At 43.1% G+C, this 17,317-nt stretch overlaps 1 protein-coding gene across 16 annotated transcripts in view; it reads left to right on the forward strand.

Moving 5' to 3' along the window:
• hspg2 (heparan sulfate proteoglycan 2) overlaps positions 1–17,317 on the forward strand; it is a 515,715-nt gene that overhangs the window by 433,450 nt on the left and 64,948 nt on the right. For all 16 annotated transcript variants that reach the window (XM_078239173.1, XM_078239177.1, XM_078239184.1 and 13 more), the window contains 7 exons: positions 1,638–1,767; positions 4,975–5,115; positions 6,644–6,778; positions 10,185–10,366; positions 12,704–12,899; positions 14,999–15,178; positions 16,480–16,740. In XM_078239173.1, coding sequence (XP_078095299.1) covers positions 1,638–1,767; positions 4,975–5,115; positions 6,644–6,778; positions 10,185–10,366; positions 12,704–12,899; positions 14,999–15,178; positions 16,480–16,740 — 1,225 coding nt within the window. The remainder of the gene's footprint in view (positions 1–1,637; positions 1,768–4,974; positions 5,116–6,643; positions 6,779–10,184; positions 10,367–12,703; positions 12,900–14,998; positions 15,179–16,479; positions 16,741–17,317) is intronic.

The raw sequence follows: 17,317 nt of genomic DNA on the forward strand, positions 1-17,317 counted from the left end.
ATGGAATTAAAACCACCACCACCCACTCAACTATATTGTTCCTTCCCCATGCGTATCTAAAGCTTTCATGCATGCCTTCTGTCTCTGAGCAACCAATCTTTAATGTTATCTTTTCCCCAATTCATTCTCGGCCCTTTTGCGTAACACTCTTGGAAAACATCTAGGGCATAATTTCCAATATCGTCCACAGCTGGGATTCTCCTGTCCTGGTGCAATGAACAGAGATTTGGCTGAGTGCCAAATTCTCCGTTCTTTGATTTGATTTATTATTGTCACATATATTAGTATACAATGAAAAGTATTATTTCTTGCATGCTATACGGACAAAGCATACAGTTCATAGAGAAGGAAAGGACAGTTCGGAATGTGATGTTACAGTCATAGCTAGGGTATAGAGAAAGATCAACTTAATGCAAGGTAGGTCCATTCAAAGTCTGATGGCAACAACTGTTCTTGAGTCATTTGGTACATGTCCTCAGACTTTTGTACCTTTTTCCCGACAGAAGAAGGTGGAAGAGAGAATGTCCGGGGTGCGTGGGGTCCTTAATTATGTTGGCTGCTTTGCCGAGGCAGTGGGAGGTGTAGGCAGAGTCAATGGATGGGAGGCTGGTTTGCGTGATGGACTGGGCTTTGTAATTTTTTGTGGTCTTGGACGGAGCAGGAGCCATACCAAACTGTGATACAACCATTAAGAATGCTTTTTATGGTGCATCTGTAAAAGTTGATGAGAGTCGTAGAGGACGTGCTTAATTTCCTTAGCCTTCTGAGAAAGTAGAGGTGTTGCTGGACTTTCTTAATTATAGCATCTGCGTGGAGGGACCAGGACAGATTGTTGGTGATCTAGACACATAGAAACTTGAAGCTCTTAACCATTTCCACTTCATCCATGTTGATGTAGACAGGGGCATGTCTGCCTTGCTTCCTGAAGTCAATGACTATCTCCTTTGTTTTGTTGACATTGAGGGAGAGATTATTGTTGCCGCACCAGTTCACCAGATTCTCTTTCCTGTACTCTGTCTCATCATTCTTTGAGATCCGACCCACTATGGTGGTGTCGTCAGCAAACAAAAAAATCGAGTTGGAGGGGAATTTGGCCACACTCATAGGTGTATAAGGAGTATAGTAAGGGGCTGAGAACACAGCCTTGTGGGGCACCGGAGTTGAGGATGATCGTGGAGGAAGTGTTGTTGCCTATCCTTACTGATTGTGGTCTGTGGGTTAGAAAGTTCAGGATCCAGTCGCAGAGGGAGGAGTCGAGCCCCAAGCATAGCCTCTGTGCTTGATAATAGAGGTCACGTGACTTACTCCCATAAGTAACAGCTTTGTGCTCCAAACCTCATCTCCACCAAGAGGCACATGAGGCAATTTTCCACTCCCACTGCCCTTACAGGCAAAAGGTTTTGCACCCAGTATTTTTGATATTGGAGCCCGTTTTTACCTGGTCAGGTCATTAGTCTGACCTTTAACCTCTGGGAGGACCAGCTGGATGCAGTAAGCAATGGCCATGTTCCCATTGGAAGCGGATGCAATATTGCGAGGATCTCACCTCTGCTTGACTGAGGCTGTGTTACGTGTGGCAATGCTAAAAGCATTAGTTTAAGTGATAAAACCGTGCAATTTTCCTGTTGATGTTCCAGGTGGAGGGCCGTGTGCTGAGAATCCTGCAGGTGACTCCGGTGGACGAAGGCGATTATATCTGCCGCGCTGAAAACATCTTCGGAATGCAACAACTCAAATTCTCGGTCTCGGTCACCTCCACAACATCCAGTGCGTAAAGCCCAGTCATTCTTCATTACTTAGTTACTCACTTAATGTTACTGCGTGCTTCATGATCAGGCCTCAGTTTCCTGGATTTTGTTTCTATTAAAGAAGGGCTCAGTTATGGATGGAAGAACTATAACTTCCATCGCACCAGTCACAACCTCAAGACTGCTCAAAGTGTTTCACTGCAATTAAATAGTAGTCACTGTTGCAGCATTGTATGGATTGGTCCATAACTCGTATGGAAACTGCGATGTAATAAATTTCCCCATATAACGAGGCCACTGGATACTTCCAAAAACTTTAGTTATAGTAGGATCAAGGTAAAATGTTCTTTTTATATGGGATGTGGGCATCTCTGGCAAGGCCAGCACTTGTTGCCCATCCCCAATTTCCCTTAAACTGAGTGGCTTGCTGGTGGCGGTTACAAGTCAACCAATTACTGGCCGTCTGGAATCACATGTATGCCAGACCAGGCTAGGACAGCAGATTTCCTTCACTGATGGACATTAGTGAACCAGATCAGTTTTACAACATTCGATGATAGTTTCATGGTCAACGTTACTGAGACCGTCTTTATATTCCAGATTTTTAAACATTGAATTAATTAATTGAATTTAAATTCCACCAGCTGCCATTGTGGGATTGAACTCATGTCTGCAGATCATTTAAACTGAATCTCTGGATTGCTAGTCCAGTGACATTACCGCTATGCTACCATTTTCCACGTAATTGGTTTTAACCTGGGAGTAAGTAAGTGAGGCTTTGGTTAATTTTTGAAGATCCTTGAAGACTGGAGAATCGTTAATTGAATATTCAAGAAAAGACTGAATTTAAAGCCAGTAAATTATATCTAGTTGGTCTACCATACCTAATGGAGGAAAGGCTTCAGAACATTACACTTAATACAATTAGTGCTCAGCTGGAGAAGACACAATCCATAGTGTTAGGATCTGACCAGTGGTAAGTGCCGCAGAAACCAAATCCCAGAGGGAAACTTGGCAGGCTATCACAACTCTTTTCTTTTTGTATTTTTGCCACGAGAAGATGCATGTACTGAAATCAGAAGCCACAAATGACACGCTTGGAGATTTTAAATATGAAATTAAAACATTTATTAACAAATGAAAAGAAAACTTAAGACACCCAAGATTACATTTACACAATTGAAATTAGTCCTACAGAACATTTCCCCAAAAAGATTTCCTACTTGGTTAGACTCCCAAATAAACAACCCTTTATGCAAGAGTTCCTTAATAGTTTGAGTAACATTGCCACAAGGCGAACCCACTGTTGCAGTAGGGGAGGTATGTCACAGGAATTCTCTCTTGCTGCCACTCTGCTGTGGAAATTCAAGAAACTTTAAAACAAAACCTATATTTTGAAAAAAACAACACTTTTCTGGGTTGGCTGGAAGCTCTTCATTTTGCGCCTTCACAGCTCTGTCCCCAGCACAGAGTGACACTCTAGGAGGTCTTCCAAGGCCACTCCCCCTATGCTCTCAGCATCTCCCCTTCAGTACTTTCCCCCCTCTTTCACCTTGATTCAATTGTCCTTGTCCTCCTTTGGTATTTACCTTGCAAAGAATATTAAAAATCTTCTGTTTTCCCTATTTCCCCTACTTACAAGTAAAATAAAATTCATGAACCTTGCCTTATTTGTTTATGACCTTTTCCAAGTTGTGAATCCATTTTTGCTTCCCATTGAAATTTAACAACTTAATGCAACAAACCTTCTTTATCTCCTAATGCAAATTTCTACCCATTGTTTAATTGCTTATGGAAAATCCAACATGGCCAGATTTGCTTCGAGTGCCTGCTGTCCATACCTAGACATCTTTGATGTCATCAACCCTGTAGACAAGTAGTCCCCAGCTTAAGTAAATTGCACACACCCACAGCCATACGCCTGCTTCACAGAATAACACAATAAACCTCAAAAAGTGTCAAAAATAATATTTTCTTTACAACAGTGACTCCATGGTAGCACTCTTGCCTTTGAATCAGAAAGTTGAGAGTTCAAGGAGCTTGAGTGGATAATCTAGGCTGACCTCCCAGTGCAGTTCTCTCTCTCTCTCTCTGCCTTTTCATACGAGGCATTAAGTCAGGGTCCCAGCTGCCCTCTCAGATGGATCTAAAAGTTCCATGCCACTATTCTAAGGCAAGGAGGGTGGCTCCCTCCAGTGTCTGAGCTAATACTGTGGTGTTCAAAATAGTGAACTGCTCTGATCGAGTAAGTAAGGACAAACTGTCAACGCTGACAGAGCGTCAGTAAACAGAGGATACGATACGTATTTACGGTGATTTCCAAAACCGCCAGAGGTGACATCAGCGAGTTGGGTACGATCTGGGATGCACTGCCTGAAAGGGGGCTGGAAACAGGTTCAAAGGGGAATTGGATAAATACTTAAAGGATAAAATGTTACTATGCTATTAGAATTCCTGATAGAAGTCTGCAAGATTATGAGGGGCATGGACAGAGTGGATAGTCAGAAGCTTTTTCCCAGGATGGAGGAATCAATTACTAGGGGGCACAGGTTTAAGGTGCGAGGGGCAAGGTTTAAAGGAGATGTACAAGGCAAGTTTTTTACACAGAGGTTGGTGGGTGCTTGGAACTCGCTGCTGGGGGAGGTAGTGGAAGCAGATACGACAGTGACTTTTAAGGGGCATCTTGACAAATACATGAATAGGACGGGAATGGAGGGATACAGTCCCCGGAAGGGTAGGGGGTTTTAGTTCAGTCGGGCAGCATGGTCGGTGCAGGCTTGGAGAGCTGAACAGCCTGTCCCTGAGCTGTTATTTTCTTTGTTCTCTTTGTTCTTTGAAAGAGCGGGGAATAGGATGAATTGGAAAGTTCTACCAAAGAACCTACACCAACACAGGGGGCCAGATAATCTCCATCTATGTTGTATCATTTAAATGATATTGATTTCTAACCAACATTAGTGAAACACAACAGATAAATCTGCTCAGTTATTAGTGTTTGTGGTATTTTAATCGTGGCTGTTTTCCCTATGTTACAGCCGTGATTCCATTTCAACTCACTTTAATTGGTTGTGAAGTCATGGGGTTGTGAAAGGTGCTTTAGAAATGCAAGCTCTTTCTTGTACTGTGTGTTTGCATAATATTTAATGACCTGATTGCAAAATAAACTGTTTGTTCCCTTGTTTTTTTACCTTTCTAGTTAATTTTAACCCTTTATTTTGTGCTGCAGGAGAAACAATTCCGATCATTAACACTGGGCCACAGGATGTTACTGTAATCCAGGGTGGCACTGCGTCCTTCAATTGTGAGGTTGTTGAGGGAGCTCGGCCATTCCAGATAAAGTGGAAAACGCCTAATGAACCACAACAAGGTACACTCCGATGGGGTTTGTGTAATATCTGATGCCTAAAGGCAGAGTTGGAGCTTGTTATGACATTGCCTGCAATGTGCTTTTGTGGGGGCTCCATGAATGGCCATTTCAATAGAGTCTTTTATATACAATGTCCCCATCTCTTTACTTGCCCATGTGTAAATAGGGCACAGTAGCACAAACCATTTGCTGTCACTGTCAATAACTGTATGGTAAGCATACCGGCTATTTGAGGCGACCACAGTGAATGACTCTCCTCGCGTAACCACTGCACATATTGGACACGGAGCCGCACACAGAGCCCAGCTGTAGAGATTGAGGCAGAACTGAATGATTTCTGTAGACAGGGTCGGTGTCAAAGGACAAATTAGGACTTTGTGGTACTTTACTGAGTCCTTTCAGTGTGAGAATCACGCAGAACCTTAACACAATCACCACGGCGTACATTGAACCATGAGTGGGTCAAAGTTCAAGAGTGCTGAGTCCAAGTAGTGTCTCCTATGATTAGTATAGTATAGTTCACAGAAATCCAGCAACAGAAAACCGTAATGGACTTTAAACAAAACAGTTTGAAATATAAAACATTAAACCCAACATGTCCACTGCAAGTGGTGGCTATTATCCTTTTCCTTGTTCTCTTTCTTGTCTTTTTAGCTGCATAATGCTGCAAGGAGAGCTGATTTGTCTGATAATAGGTGCACAGCAGTGGCAACTGGCCTCGAGAATTCCCTCTCTAGTACATTGTCCCATGAAGGCACACCAACTGAGTGATTGAGGTTCTCACTCTAGGGTTTAATGTGTCGCAATATTATATTCATGCTTGGACTTTGCCAGTCTGAAGTTTTATCCACCTCTGTGTGAACTCCTGACTGCAAACAGGCATAAATGTCACATTGCTACATCACCAGAAGTGAGAAGTCACCTATTTAATTATGCTTTAGTTGAGAAAAGGACTGCCTTATTGTTTGAAAGCTAATTCCAACCCTGGCAAACCTGAGCAAACTTAATAACCAAGCATTCCTTCAACTTCAAACAAAGTAAATGAGGGAACAGGATTCAGCATGAATTTTGATCATTGCTAAGTCATAGAACAGTGGTGAGCACTGCTGCCTCACAGCACCAGGGACCCGGGTTCAATTCCAGCCTCAGGTCACTGTCTGTGTGGAGTTTGCACGTTCTCCCCGTGCCTGCTTGGGTTTCCTCCCACAATCCAAAGTTGTGCGGGTTCAGTTGATTGGCCGTGCTACATTAGCAGGGTAAATACATGGGTTTACGGGGATAGGGCCTTGGGGGGGGGGGGGGGGTGATTGCTGTCGGTGCAGGCTCAATGGGCCGAATGGCCGCCTTCTGCACTGTAGAGGTTCTATGATATGGGGCCATGAAAGCATCAATAAACTGTTAACAATAGAATCAGTTGTTACTGTCCTTCATTGCTCAAGCCTGTATCTGTCAGCCTTTGCATTGAGGGCACTTGTGCAACAAGCACAGAACACATTTGAACTATTTATCTGCCCATCTTGCCTTTCAGAAAATGTGAAGATCAGCAGTAATGGCTCTGTGATTACAATCACTCGGGTTCGGCAGAACGATCAAGGCCAGTACAAGTGTGTGGCTTTTAACCGGTTTGGATCAGCATCCAGCATAATGACTCTGATCGTACAAGGTACAGCGTTGTAAAGCAGCAAAGCTTTTAGGCTAATCTCTGTCAGTATAACTTCCCAGCTATCCTTGCACTCTGTCACCAGACCTGACACGAACACTGGCCACTTTTCAACCTTTCTCTCTCTGGGTGAGATGATCCATGGTTTTGTGAATCTTCTCCAAAGGTTATTGGGATAAGTACACTGTTCACGTTGTGACCATTTCTTCCCTTTTATGTATTATCAAAGAATGTTTGGCATTTTATTGACATTTATCACATGACCATAGTATTTATAATCATATCTCTTATCAATTATCTTTCCATACTTATCTCTCTTATCTAAAGTAAGTAATTCCTATGGGTGGCACAGTGGTTAGCACTGCTGCCTCACAGTGCCAGGGACCTGGGTTCGATTCCCGGCTTGGGTCATTGTCTGTGTGGAGTCTGCATGTTCTCCCTGTGTCTGCGTGGGTTTCCTCCGGGTGCTCCGGTTTCCTCCCACAGTCTGACAGACGTGCTGGTTAGGTGAATTGGCTAAATTCTCCCTCAATGTACCTGAACAGGCACTGGAGTGTGGCAACTAGGGGATTTTCACAGTAACTTCATTGCAGTGTTAATGTAAGCCTACTTGTGACACTAATGAATAAAGTTTTTAAAACTTTTTAACTGTTTCAGTTAACTATGCTCCTAGTGGTCACCTTACATTCTTTAATCGAAATCGAAAGTTATGTTACAGTAAATTCCATGTTTACTGTCCTGAACTCAATGGAACTACCCACTCCGTGGTCTTAAATAAAAGCAGAATACCACAGATGCTGGAAATCAGAAATTAAACACAAAATGTTTGAAAAGCTCCGTGGGTCAAGCTGGCATCTGTGGAAAAAGAAATAGAGTTAGCATTTCGAGTCCATTATAATTCTTCAGTAAAACTCTGAAGTGTCATGCAGACTCAGAACTTTAACTCTGTTTCTCTCTCCACAAACGCTGCCAGCAAGACTGCTGAGCTTTTCCAGCATTTCCCATTTTTATTTGTGGTCTTGCCTTGTCCTGGTGGGTAGTAGACTCACCCCTGAGTCCAAAAGTTGTGAGTTCAAACTTTGCATGACTTTGCAAACTTGATCATCTGATCCAAACTGACACTCCAGTGCGGTGCTAAGATGGTGCCGCACTGTCAGAAATTCCGTCTTCTGGATGTCCGGTCTCTCAGCTGAGTGTAGAAGATCTCCCTGCCCTGGACAAAAAAGTACAGTGGAGTTTTCCAGGGATCTGGCCACTATTATCCATCTCCCATTACCACTAAAACAGTCAGGTTGTGTCTGTGGGAGCTTGTTGTGCGCTAAACGGCTGCCGCATTTTCCTACATTGCAACAGTGACTGCATTTCAAAAAGTAACTTATTGGTTATGAAGCCCTTTGCGAAGTCCCGGAGACACGAGAGACATGATATTTTCTTTATTGTCAGTTTAGCATTCTGACGTCTTGTCCATTACATTAGTGGCTGTCGATTTAGAGCAGTGTGACATTAACTATGGGAATGTCAGGGTGTTCATCTAACTGTGCCTTAAAGTCGTACGCGGTTGCTTTTGTAACTTACTGGACAGAATTCTCCCATTTTTGAGACTAAGTACAGCGGCGGTGCAGCTCCAGCCGACCAGAATGGTTGGATCCCGTGCCAGATTCTGCACTTGGAACCTCATTGATTATGCTCAAGAGAGTTACCCTCTGACTCTTCCGGGGGGCTGGAAGCTGATTCGTCCGCCTGCCCTCAGCTGACGGGTTTGAAGGTCCCGACACCACATTTAAAGATCAGTCCATCTCTCCAGCCCACCCATCTTTACCAGACCGTGCAGGATGTCAGCAACCCAGAGTGTTATAAAGCAGAGGTGGATCCCCCGCTCTGAGAACTAACACCGAAACACCCAAAAAGGAGTACCTCGCCCTATAATCTGTAAAAAGTGTGTGTGAAGTGGTGTGACCTGCTCTTCAGCAACTTCTAGTGGTTAAAAACAAAATAGATCCCTGACACACACAAGAATTTATTTATCTAACAGTGAACAAATTTACTAAACTATTAACAAATCGAATAAATCCCTTCTAACTATTAACTATTCCTGAATAAAACTGCATTTTAATGGTATGCTGTTCAAATAAATACAATTCCCACTCACTAACAAAATAGAATTTAGTCCCTCTCTAACTTACAACCAGGTTTTGTGTCTTCCAGAATCTTCTGGGCCTTCTCTGTTGATTCTTCTGTCTGGAGCTTCTTTCTTCTCTGGTACCTTTGCTATCTAGATGTTGCTTTCTCTTAAGACATAGATGAAGCTGTGAGAGCCAGCGATTCTCTCTCTCTCTAGAGCTGTGAGCTGTTAGCTCTGGCAGGTGGCAGTTGCTCTCTATTTTTGTCCCACTGCCCCTTCTTTTATAGCTGTTATGACATATCAATATTTCCCACAATAGGATTGGTCCCAGGTTGTCAGAATCATCAGATTTAAATTTAATAGGTTTTTGGTATCTAAGTGCCTGATTCAAATTGATTGGTGAAATTCAAAAGCCTGACATCTTGGTAAAAACTGCTGCTTGGCCTTTCAATACTAATGTTTCAGTTTGGGTTCTCTGTGTACTTGCATTTTAAATCTCTAAACACAGAAAAGCACCATCTTTTAACTGGACCACGCAATGCTTTCCTAGCACTTTACAATGTTACAAGCACCAAATTCTAACTTCCTACCTCCCAATTTTCAATTACTCTACCCGACTTTGCAACACAGAGGGAAAAGGCTAGCAGCCTCGAGAGGAAATCTGTTCCTCGATTCAACAAGCCTCCACCTGGAGCCCATCACCTGTGAGGTACCCGTGCCTCACTTGGACTTCTACCCAGCGCATCTGGTGTCTTTATGCATATCCTCCCAGTAAACAATGCGGTATCCCTTTGACCCCTTCATGAGCTTCTCATGTAGCCTTGTTGGGGTCCTGATTCCCTCCCGTCGGTCTTCCCTCTGCTTTCCATGTTCATGATCTTCATCTATCTCCTTTGCCTGCCATCATGAGCCATCGCCCTTTCCCTCCTCCTTGCACAGCCCCCCTTGTCATAGATAGGCCCCACTCCCTCACCACCCCCCCCAACCATGACAACACCTCCACGAATCACCTACCAACCAATCAGCACTTTCTTCACATGCAATATAAATTGTTGTTCCTCAGCTACAGTTCAGTAATTTCTTTTGAGCAGTCCTGATGAGTGCAGGATGAACAGATTTGGTGGCATTTCTCCTTTAAGCAACATGAATTGAATCCTACATCTGTTATTCAAATAGGATTCCATCATAGCCTTCCTAGGTTGTACAAAGTAGTCCGTCACACTAGTGCTCAACGGTCTGTGTTTGTGTTTGATCAGTGGAAGTTTGTTTCTCCGTCTTTGCCTCTAGGACCGCCCACTGTCTCCGTCTCTCCCAGAGGTCCAGTCAGACTGGGTGTGGGCAATTCCATCACTCTGGAATGTATAGGTATGGGGGAGCCCCGGCCTACAATCAGCTGGCGTCGGGTTAATGGCAGGCAAAGGAACAACATGGGGAGGCAGCAACCGAGAGAAGGTGATCCCATTCTGACGGTGAGTAAATATTGACATTCATCATCTTGTTGACTAAGACCCTCGCTCCAGTCATTTGATAATCATGACAACTTTACCTTTAAATCAAACCACACCTTTATTAGGAAAATGTGAAAAAAAACTTAAATACTTGTGACTACTACAAGACTGATTCTCTTGCACTGTATCACAAGTAAATGCTTCAATTCCCCTATAAATCTACTACAATGAGTTTATAAGCATATATTTTCATTTACTAATATTCATCTAATGGACCTGCTGGCCAGGTGAGAGAGGGATCAGCCTTCATCAAGCTTAGAACTTGACCTTTCCTTCTTCTTGCTTCTATAGTTCTCCTTCCAATTCTGCTTTCCAAACTTCAATATTTATCCTTTAAACTTAGCTGGAAAATGCATTCCCGTACGTAGGCACAGACCATGGGTATATCTTTCAGATTTGTTTATTGCAAGCTCCCTGACCTTAGGGCCAGTTGCCCTTGATTATTTTAGCACTCAAAATCAGTCTTCTGGCACTGTTAGGTATCTGGCTCCTGTCCATTTGATCGAATAGGGTGAGTTTATTATCAGGGATTTGTGTTGCTCTCCATCCTGCTAATTTGTCATGGTCAGCCTCTCCCTTGAAGACAACCAATATCCATTATCTTGCTGGCTGTATTGCCTATCGTAAAATCAAAGACATTTGTTGCAACTAAACATAGGTCGCATACTCACAGCCAGGAGTTAAAACCTCTTAGTTCTGAAGTTAGCCACATTTCCCATCAGGCCACAGTAATGTCCTTTCTTTGTTTGGGCATTTTGTATCAAACTATAGCTAGTCAGGTGCAGTCTCCTCTGCCAACATTATGAGAAAGTTCAACCAAGAGCAGATTGGTCAAAGGACATGTTAGTTGTGATAAAGTCAAAGGGGCGAATTTTCCCATTCCGCCCACCACGGAAATCGTAGCGGGCGAGGGGCGGACCATGGGAAGGTCCACTGACCTCGGGTGGGATTTACCGGTGTTGGGGCGAGCGAGGCTGGAAAATCCTGCCCAAAGTGTCCAATGTGATGATAGCTCCCTTAAATTATTACCCAACTTGTATCAGTTGTTATTTATGTTTATTCTGGGCAAATAGGCTTTACTGGCGGGTCATTGTTGCCCGGGAAGGTGGAGATGGTACCTTGGTGAGAAGGTGTTGGTGATAGGAAGTTCAGTGACAACAGTTTCACTGTTGCATGCTGCTGTTTTGCTCCATTTTCTCACTCAGTGACAATTTTGATAAGTGGAATCTGAAATTGTTACCCTTTCAGTGAAGAGTGATGCCCCGGGCGAATAATGATCTTACTTGGGGAGCTGTGACCGAATTAAACTCAGCCACATTCAAAACCTTAGCATGGGCATAAAATACATGATCCAGAATGTAATTGTTTCCAGGCCAAAACACCTATTTATATTGATTTATAGATTCATAAATTAAGGTGAATTATGAATCTACAAGCTTGGGGCTAATATAATGCAGATGTTCATGCACCTTCATCTCACACATACACACAGCAAATACTGTTAGATGTACTTCTCCCCAAGAGTCTCTAAGTATAGGTACACACTATAGGGAAAACAGATTGATTTGATTTGATTTATTATTGTCACATGTATGAGTATACAGTGAAAAGTATTGTTTCTTGCGCGCTACACAGACAAAGCATCTTCAAAAACATAATGACTCTGGAGTCTAGCCACATGGATGGAAATGCAGATCCGCGGTGTAATTGTACCTAAGGCAAACAATTAGAAGTGAGCTGAAGGAAAAAACTGATGTCACTTTAAAATCCCTATCAAACCCAAATTGATTTAAAAATCTTAAATTTGCATGCATTTCCTGTCTACAAAGTCTTATTTCCAGTTTTCCGTGCTTTTGTCATGTTTTTAAGTTGACCTTTTACTGTTACAACAGCTGCCCATCACATTCAGAATGGAAACTGGCCGTTGCAATCTTTTTTGCTGTAATTACACCATCCCATCATTGCTGTGCCTCGGTTTTCTGTGTCCCAGTGTGACACTGTGCCTTTAAGAGATGTGTTCTTATCACGTTTCTTGTGAGGGGTATGTTTAAAATTCAGCTCTGGTTTACCTGGTGCCACTCTGTCTGCAAAGCTCCATGCTGAGAATGCAGGAGAATAATTGATCCTCGATAATAGGGTGTTTGTTTTAATTTGGTTTATTTCCTGTTATATGACCTATAATGATTTGTGACTTTGCTCCAAATAGAAATAAAATGAATTTTACAAACACTTTGCGCAAAGATTGTGCTTCTTTAAGCTAACATAACCTTGGATCATTTATTACATTTTTAATTTCAGATTTCTTCCGCTCGTCTGCAAGATTCTGGGACCTACTCCTGCACATCCACTAATTTGTTCGGCAGTGCTGAAGCTCGGGTGGAGGTGATAGTCGAACGTTCGGCCTCCATACCTCAGACTCCCCAGGTTAGCTCTGTGGAACCATCCATAACCGTTACAGCAGGGCAGGTCGCTACTCTGCGATGTTCAGCTACAGGTATGTCATAGAAACTTATTAACAGGATTAAACAGGGTAGATTCAGAAAAAAAATGTTCCTGATGTTGGGAAGACCAGAACTAGGGGTCATAGTTTGAGGATAAGGGGCAAACTTTTTAGGACTGAGGTGAGGAGAAATTTCTTCACCCAGAGGGTGGTGAATCTGTGGAATTTACTACCACAGAAAGTAGTTGAGGCCAAACGTTGTATGATTTCGAGAAGAAACTAGATATAGCTCTTGGGGCTAAAGGGATCAAGGGATATGGGGGAAAGGCAGGATCAGGATATTAAATTTGATGATCAAAAGAAATGGCGGAACAGGGTCGAAGGGACAAATGGCCTACTCCTGCTTCTAGTTTCTATATTTCGATGTCAGTGATATCATGAGCCTCAGGTATTCGTCATTTGGCTTTTCAATAGAATAGAACATTATTGAACATTAAATAGAAATTGCCCCACTGTGGGGCGGCATGGTGGCACAGTGGTTAGCACTTCTGCCTCACAGCGCCCGGGTTCGCTTCCCGGCTTGGGTCACTGTCTGTGTGGAGTTTGCACATTCTCCTCGTGTCTGTGTGGGTTTCCTCCTGGTGCTCTGGTTTCCTTCACACTCCAAAGATATGCGGGTTAGGTGGATAGGCCATGCTAAATTGCCCCTGAGTGTCAGGGGGACTAGCTTGGGTAAATGCATGGGGTTATGGGGATTGGGCCTGTGCGTGATTGTGGTCGGTGCAGACTCGATGGGCCAAATGGCGGCCTCCTGCATTGTAGGGACTCTATGAATCAATAAAGTTTTATTCTTTCTTCCCTCTCTGGCTTATTTAAGCCTCCCCGGCCACTGTTGACAACATGCCCTCCCAATGAGATGATATGTCAATCAGCTCACTCAACAGGAGATGAATGTTTGATGCAGTGATTTTGAAAAGCACAGCCTTTACTAAGGAAGCAGCACAGATTGCTCAGTGAAACTGTTAAAAATTCTCTGCAACAATAAGATGGTAGAGGAAGGTCTCCTTAGGCTGTCCCTCAGAGTTGAGGATAACAGGATGTAAGGCATTGAACTTGGCAGACTTGAACATGCACCTAAGGTTTCCTATGTTTGCAGTTTATCTTGCTGCTTCTTAATCATTGATGAGGATTGTTAATGGGTGGAAATGACTTGAGGTTTTTCAGAATTCTTGTCACATTATACAGAAGTTAGACTTTTTGATGCCCAATATTAACGTCCTCCCCAGATCCATCTGAGTCTCAACCTGGTGCTTGGAATAATGATGTAAATAAGCTTTCAACATTTCTGGTGGGATCTGTGCTAGTTTTTGAATAGTGAAACTATGGGAAGAAGTAGTGCCTATGATTTATTTTTAAACTGGTAAGGAGGTACGTTTGTTTGTTTGAGTTTCCATGAGTTTGGGCGTGGCTGTCAAGGCCAACATTGGTTGCCAACCCCTTGAGAATCATTAAGAGATAATCACATTGCTGTAGGTCTGGAGTCACATGTAAGCCAGACATGGTAAGGATGGTAGATTTCCTTCCCTAAAGGACATTAATGAATGGGATAAGTTTTTATAACAATGATAATTTCATGGCACCATTATTGAGACGAGCTTTCAATTCCAGATTTTTTAATTCATTGAATTTAGATTCCACCAGTTGCCGTTGTGGGGTTTGAACGGCAGAGCATTAACCTGGGCCTCTGGATTATTAGTCCTGTGGCATAACCACTAATCCAGCATCTCCCCCAGGCATTGAACACCCTTATGGGAACAAAAGAGAATTCAGCCTAAAATGTAGCGAGTTTCTTTGTCGGATTAAACCTTAGAACATAGAACATTACAGCGCAGTACAGGCCCTTCGGCCCTCGATGTTGCACCGACCAGTGAAACCAATCTAAAGCCCATCTAACCTACACTATTCCAATATCATCCATATGTTTATCCAATGACCATTTAAATGCCCTTAATGTTGGCGAGTCCACTACTCATATTGCCCGCATTGATGGGCACTGATATGAAGTATTAATCTTATATTTATCTGTTCTTATTATTGCCAGCTTTAAGCCAGTGCCACATTCTCTGGTTGATTGTTCTCTTTGTTCCCTCTAGGTTACCCCACTCCAATTATACAGTGGTCTAAACTGCGGGCCCCACTGCCATGGCAACACAGGATTGTCAATGGGTCTTTGTTTATTCCAAACGTGGGACTGCAGGATTCGGGCCAGTACATCTGTAACGCCTCCAATTCTGCTGGATTCGCCGAGTTGTATATAGAGTTGGATGTAGAAAGTAAGAGCTGCTCATTGTTAATTTTCTCAACATCCTTTGAATATGTAACATTCTGATCTATGACATTGCTTTTTAGTGGGTAGGTAGCATTTCAATTATTTTTGAGACTTTGGGAATAAATTCTGCTGTCTGGAGTTGCCTCTGCCAACAGTGCCTGGATGAACAGGATTGGCAAAGATTTGTGTTTCATAACTTTCGGGAGTTTCCCAAGCCCGTTACAGACAATGAAGCACTTCCGAAGTGCAGTCACTGTTGTAATGCAGGAAATGCAGCAACCAATTTGTGCACAGCAAGCTCCCACAAACAGTCTTGACCAGATAAGATGCTTTCTGAGATGTTGGTTGAGGGATAACTATTGGCCAGGTGGTTGAATTCATTTAATCACTGAGTTACTGCCCATGCAATTAGCTTATTGGGAGTTCTTGGACATTACCAACCTCTCCTCACTTTTAGCAGGATTGTTCCCAATAAAAGCACTACAATCATCAAAAGTGCCAGTCTTGACCAGTCGAATGTGAGAAAACATTATGATGGCGCTCAGCTTTATCTTTGACCTCTGGTAACAAGTATAAAAAATAATTGCATTTATTATAACATTTCCATCAAATCTCTCAGACAGATCTCAAAGCAACTCACCGACAAGCAAATCCCTTTGAGGGGTGTTAATTGTAGTAGACAAGTAAGGCTGACGTTATACACTCAACAACTCCCACAAACAGCAATGGGCGATTCGGCTTCTTGGTATTGGCAGAGAGAAGAAAATTAGCCAGGGTACCAGAATTCCTCACTCTTCTTCAGGCAGGGCTCTGAGAACTTCAACATTCAACTGAACTCATGGAACTAAAGGGCAGGCCACCAGCAGTGCAGCACTCCCTCTGTGGCGCACTGTGGTGCCAGCCCAGATTATGTGCTCAACTCTTGAGGTTGACCTTGAATCCCCAATCTTCTCACTCAGTGATGAGAATTCTAGAAGATGATATTTATTGATTGTTCAGTCATGAGGCTTTTGGACTCTGAGTTGAAACGCACAGGCACGCTATTAGTGCATTGATTAAGACCATGTGGAATTGCTTAGATGCTGTGACCTATCACTGGAGAACTTCAATGGAAGGTTGGTAATGGTCAAAGAGATGTGGTTCTAGTAGAACTGAAAACGTGCAGGCAAGTTGACTGTGTGTGACCATCTATCGCATGTGAACATGCAACCAATCACAATCCTTCGTTAGCTATGGTTAATTTCTAATTATATAGCTAATGTCAGTGACACATTTGAAGTAACACTGCCTTTTCTTGTTCCCCAGCTGCTCCATATGCCACCTTTAACATTGAGGTTGTCACCGTAAGGGTGGGTGAGATCATCCGGTTGCATTGTCTATCCCAAGGAACTCCACCAATAACATATGAATGGTCCAAGATGAATGGAAGCTTGCCAAGCAGGGCAGTCATACGCAATGGGTTCTTGCAGATCGACCTAGCCGTTGTATCTGATTCGGGCATGTATCGATGCCTTGTCAAGAACAAAGTTGGTCAAAGTGATGCATTTGCAACAGTAAATGTGAAATGTGAGTAAAATGTCTTCTTGTCCTCTCATTCTGTTCTCCTCTTCCATGAACTCAGAGCAAATTGATACATGCTTGAATTGGAAAATTTGCAGGACTATGACTAAAGAGTGTGGGTAGTAGGACTCAATTGATAGCTCTTCCAAAGAGGACTTATAATGTAATGGACTGAATAGCTGTCTTCTCTGAATGATTCCAAAGACAAATGTTCGGATTCTGAGGCTCTCTACCAAGGTGGAGGTGCTCCAAGGTATCTGCTGCTCTTGTCTTTCTGGATGGTAGTGATCGTGGGTTTGGAAAGTGCTGCCAAACGGATCTTGATGCGTTCCTGCAGTGCATCTTGTAGACGGTACACACTGCTGCCACTGTTCGTCAGTGGTGGAGAGATTGAATGTTTGTGGTAGGGAAAACAATCAAGTGGGCTGCTTTGTCCTGGATGGTATTGAGCTTCTTGAGTATTCTTAGAGCTGCACTCACCCAGGCAAATGGAGAGTATTCCATTACACTCCTGACTTGTGCCTTGTAGATAGAGAGTCAGGAGGTGAGTTACTCGCCACATGATTCCTAGCCTCTGACCTGC

Source organism: Mustelus asterias, chromosome 22 (assembly GCF_964213995.1).
Source record: "Mustelus asterias chromosome 22, sMusAst1.hap1.1, whole genome shotgun sequence".
Taxonomy (NCBI): domain Eukaryota; kingdom Metazoa; phylum Chordata; class Chondrichthyes; order Carcharhiniformes; family Triakidae; genus Mustelus; species Mustelus asterias.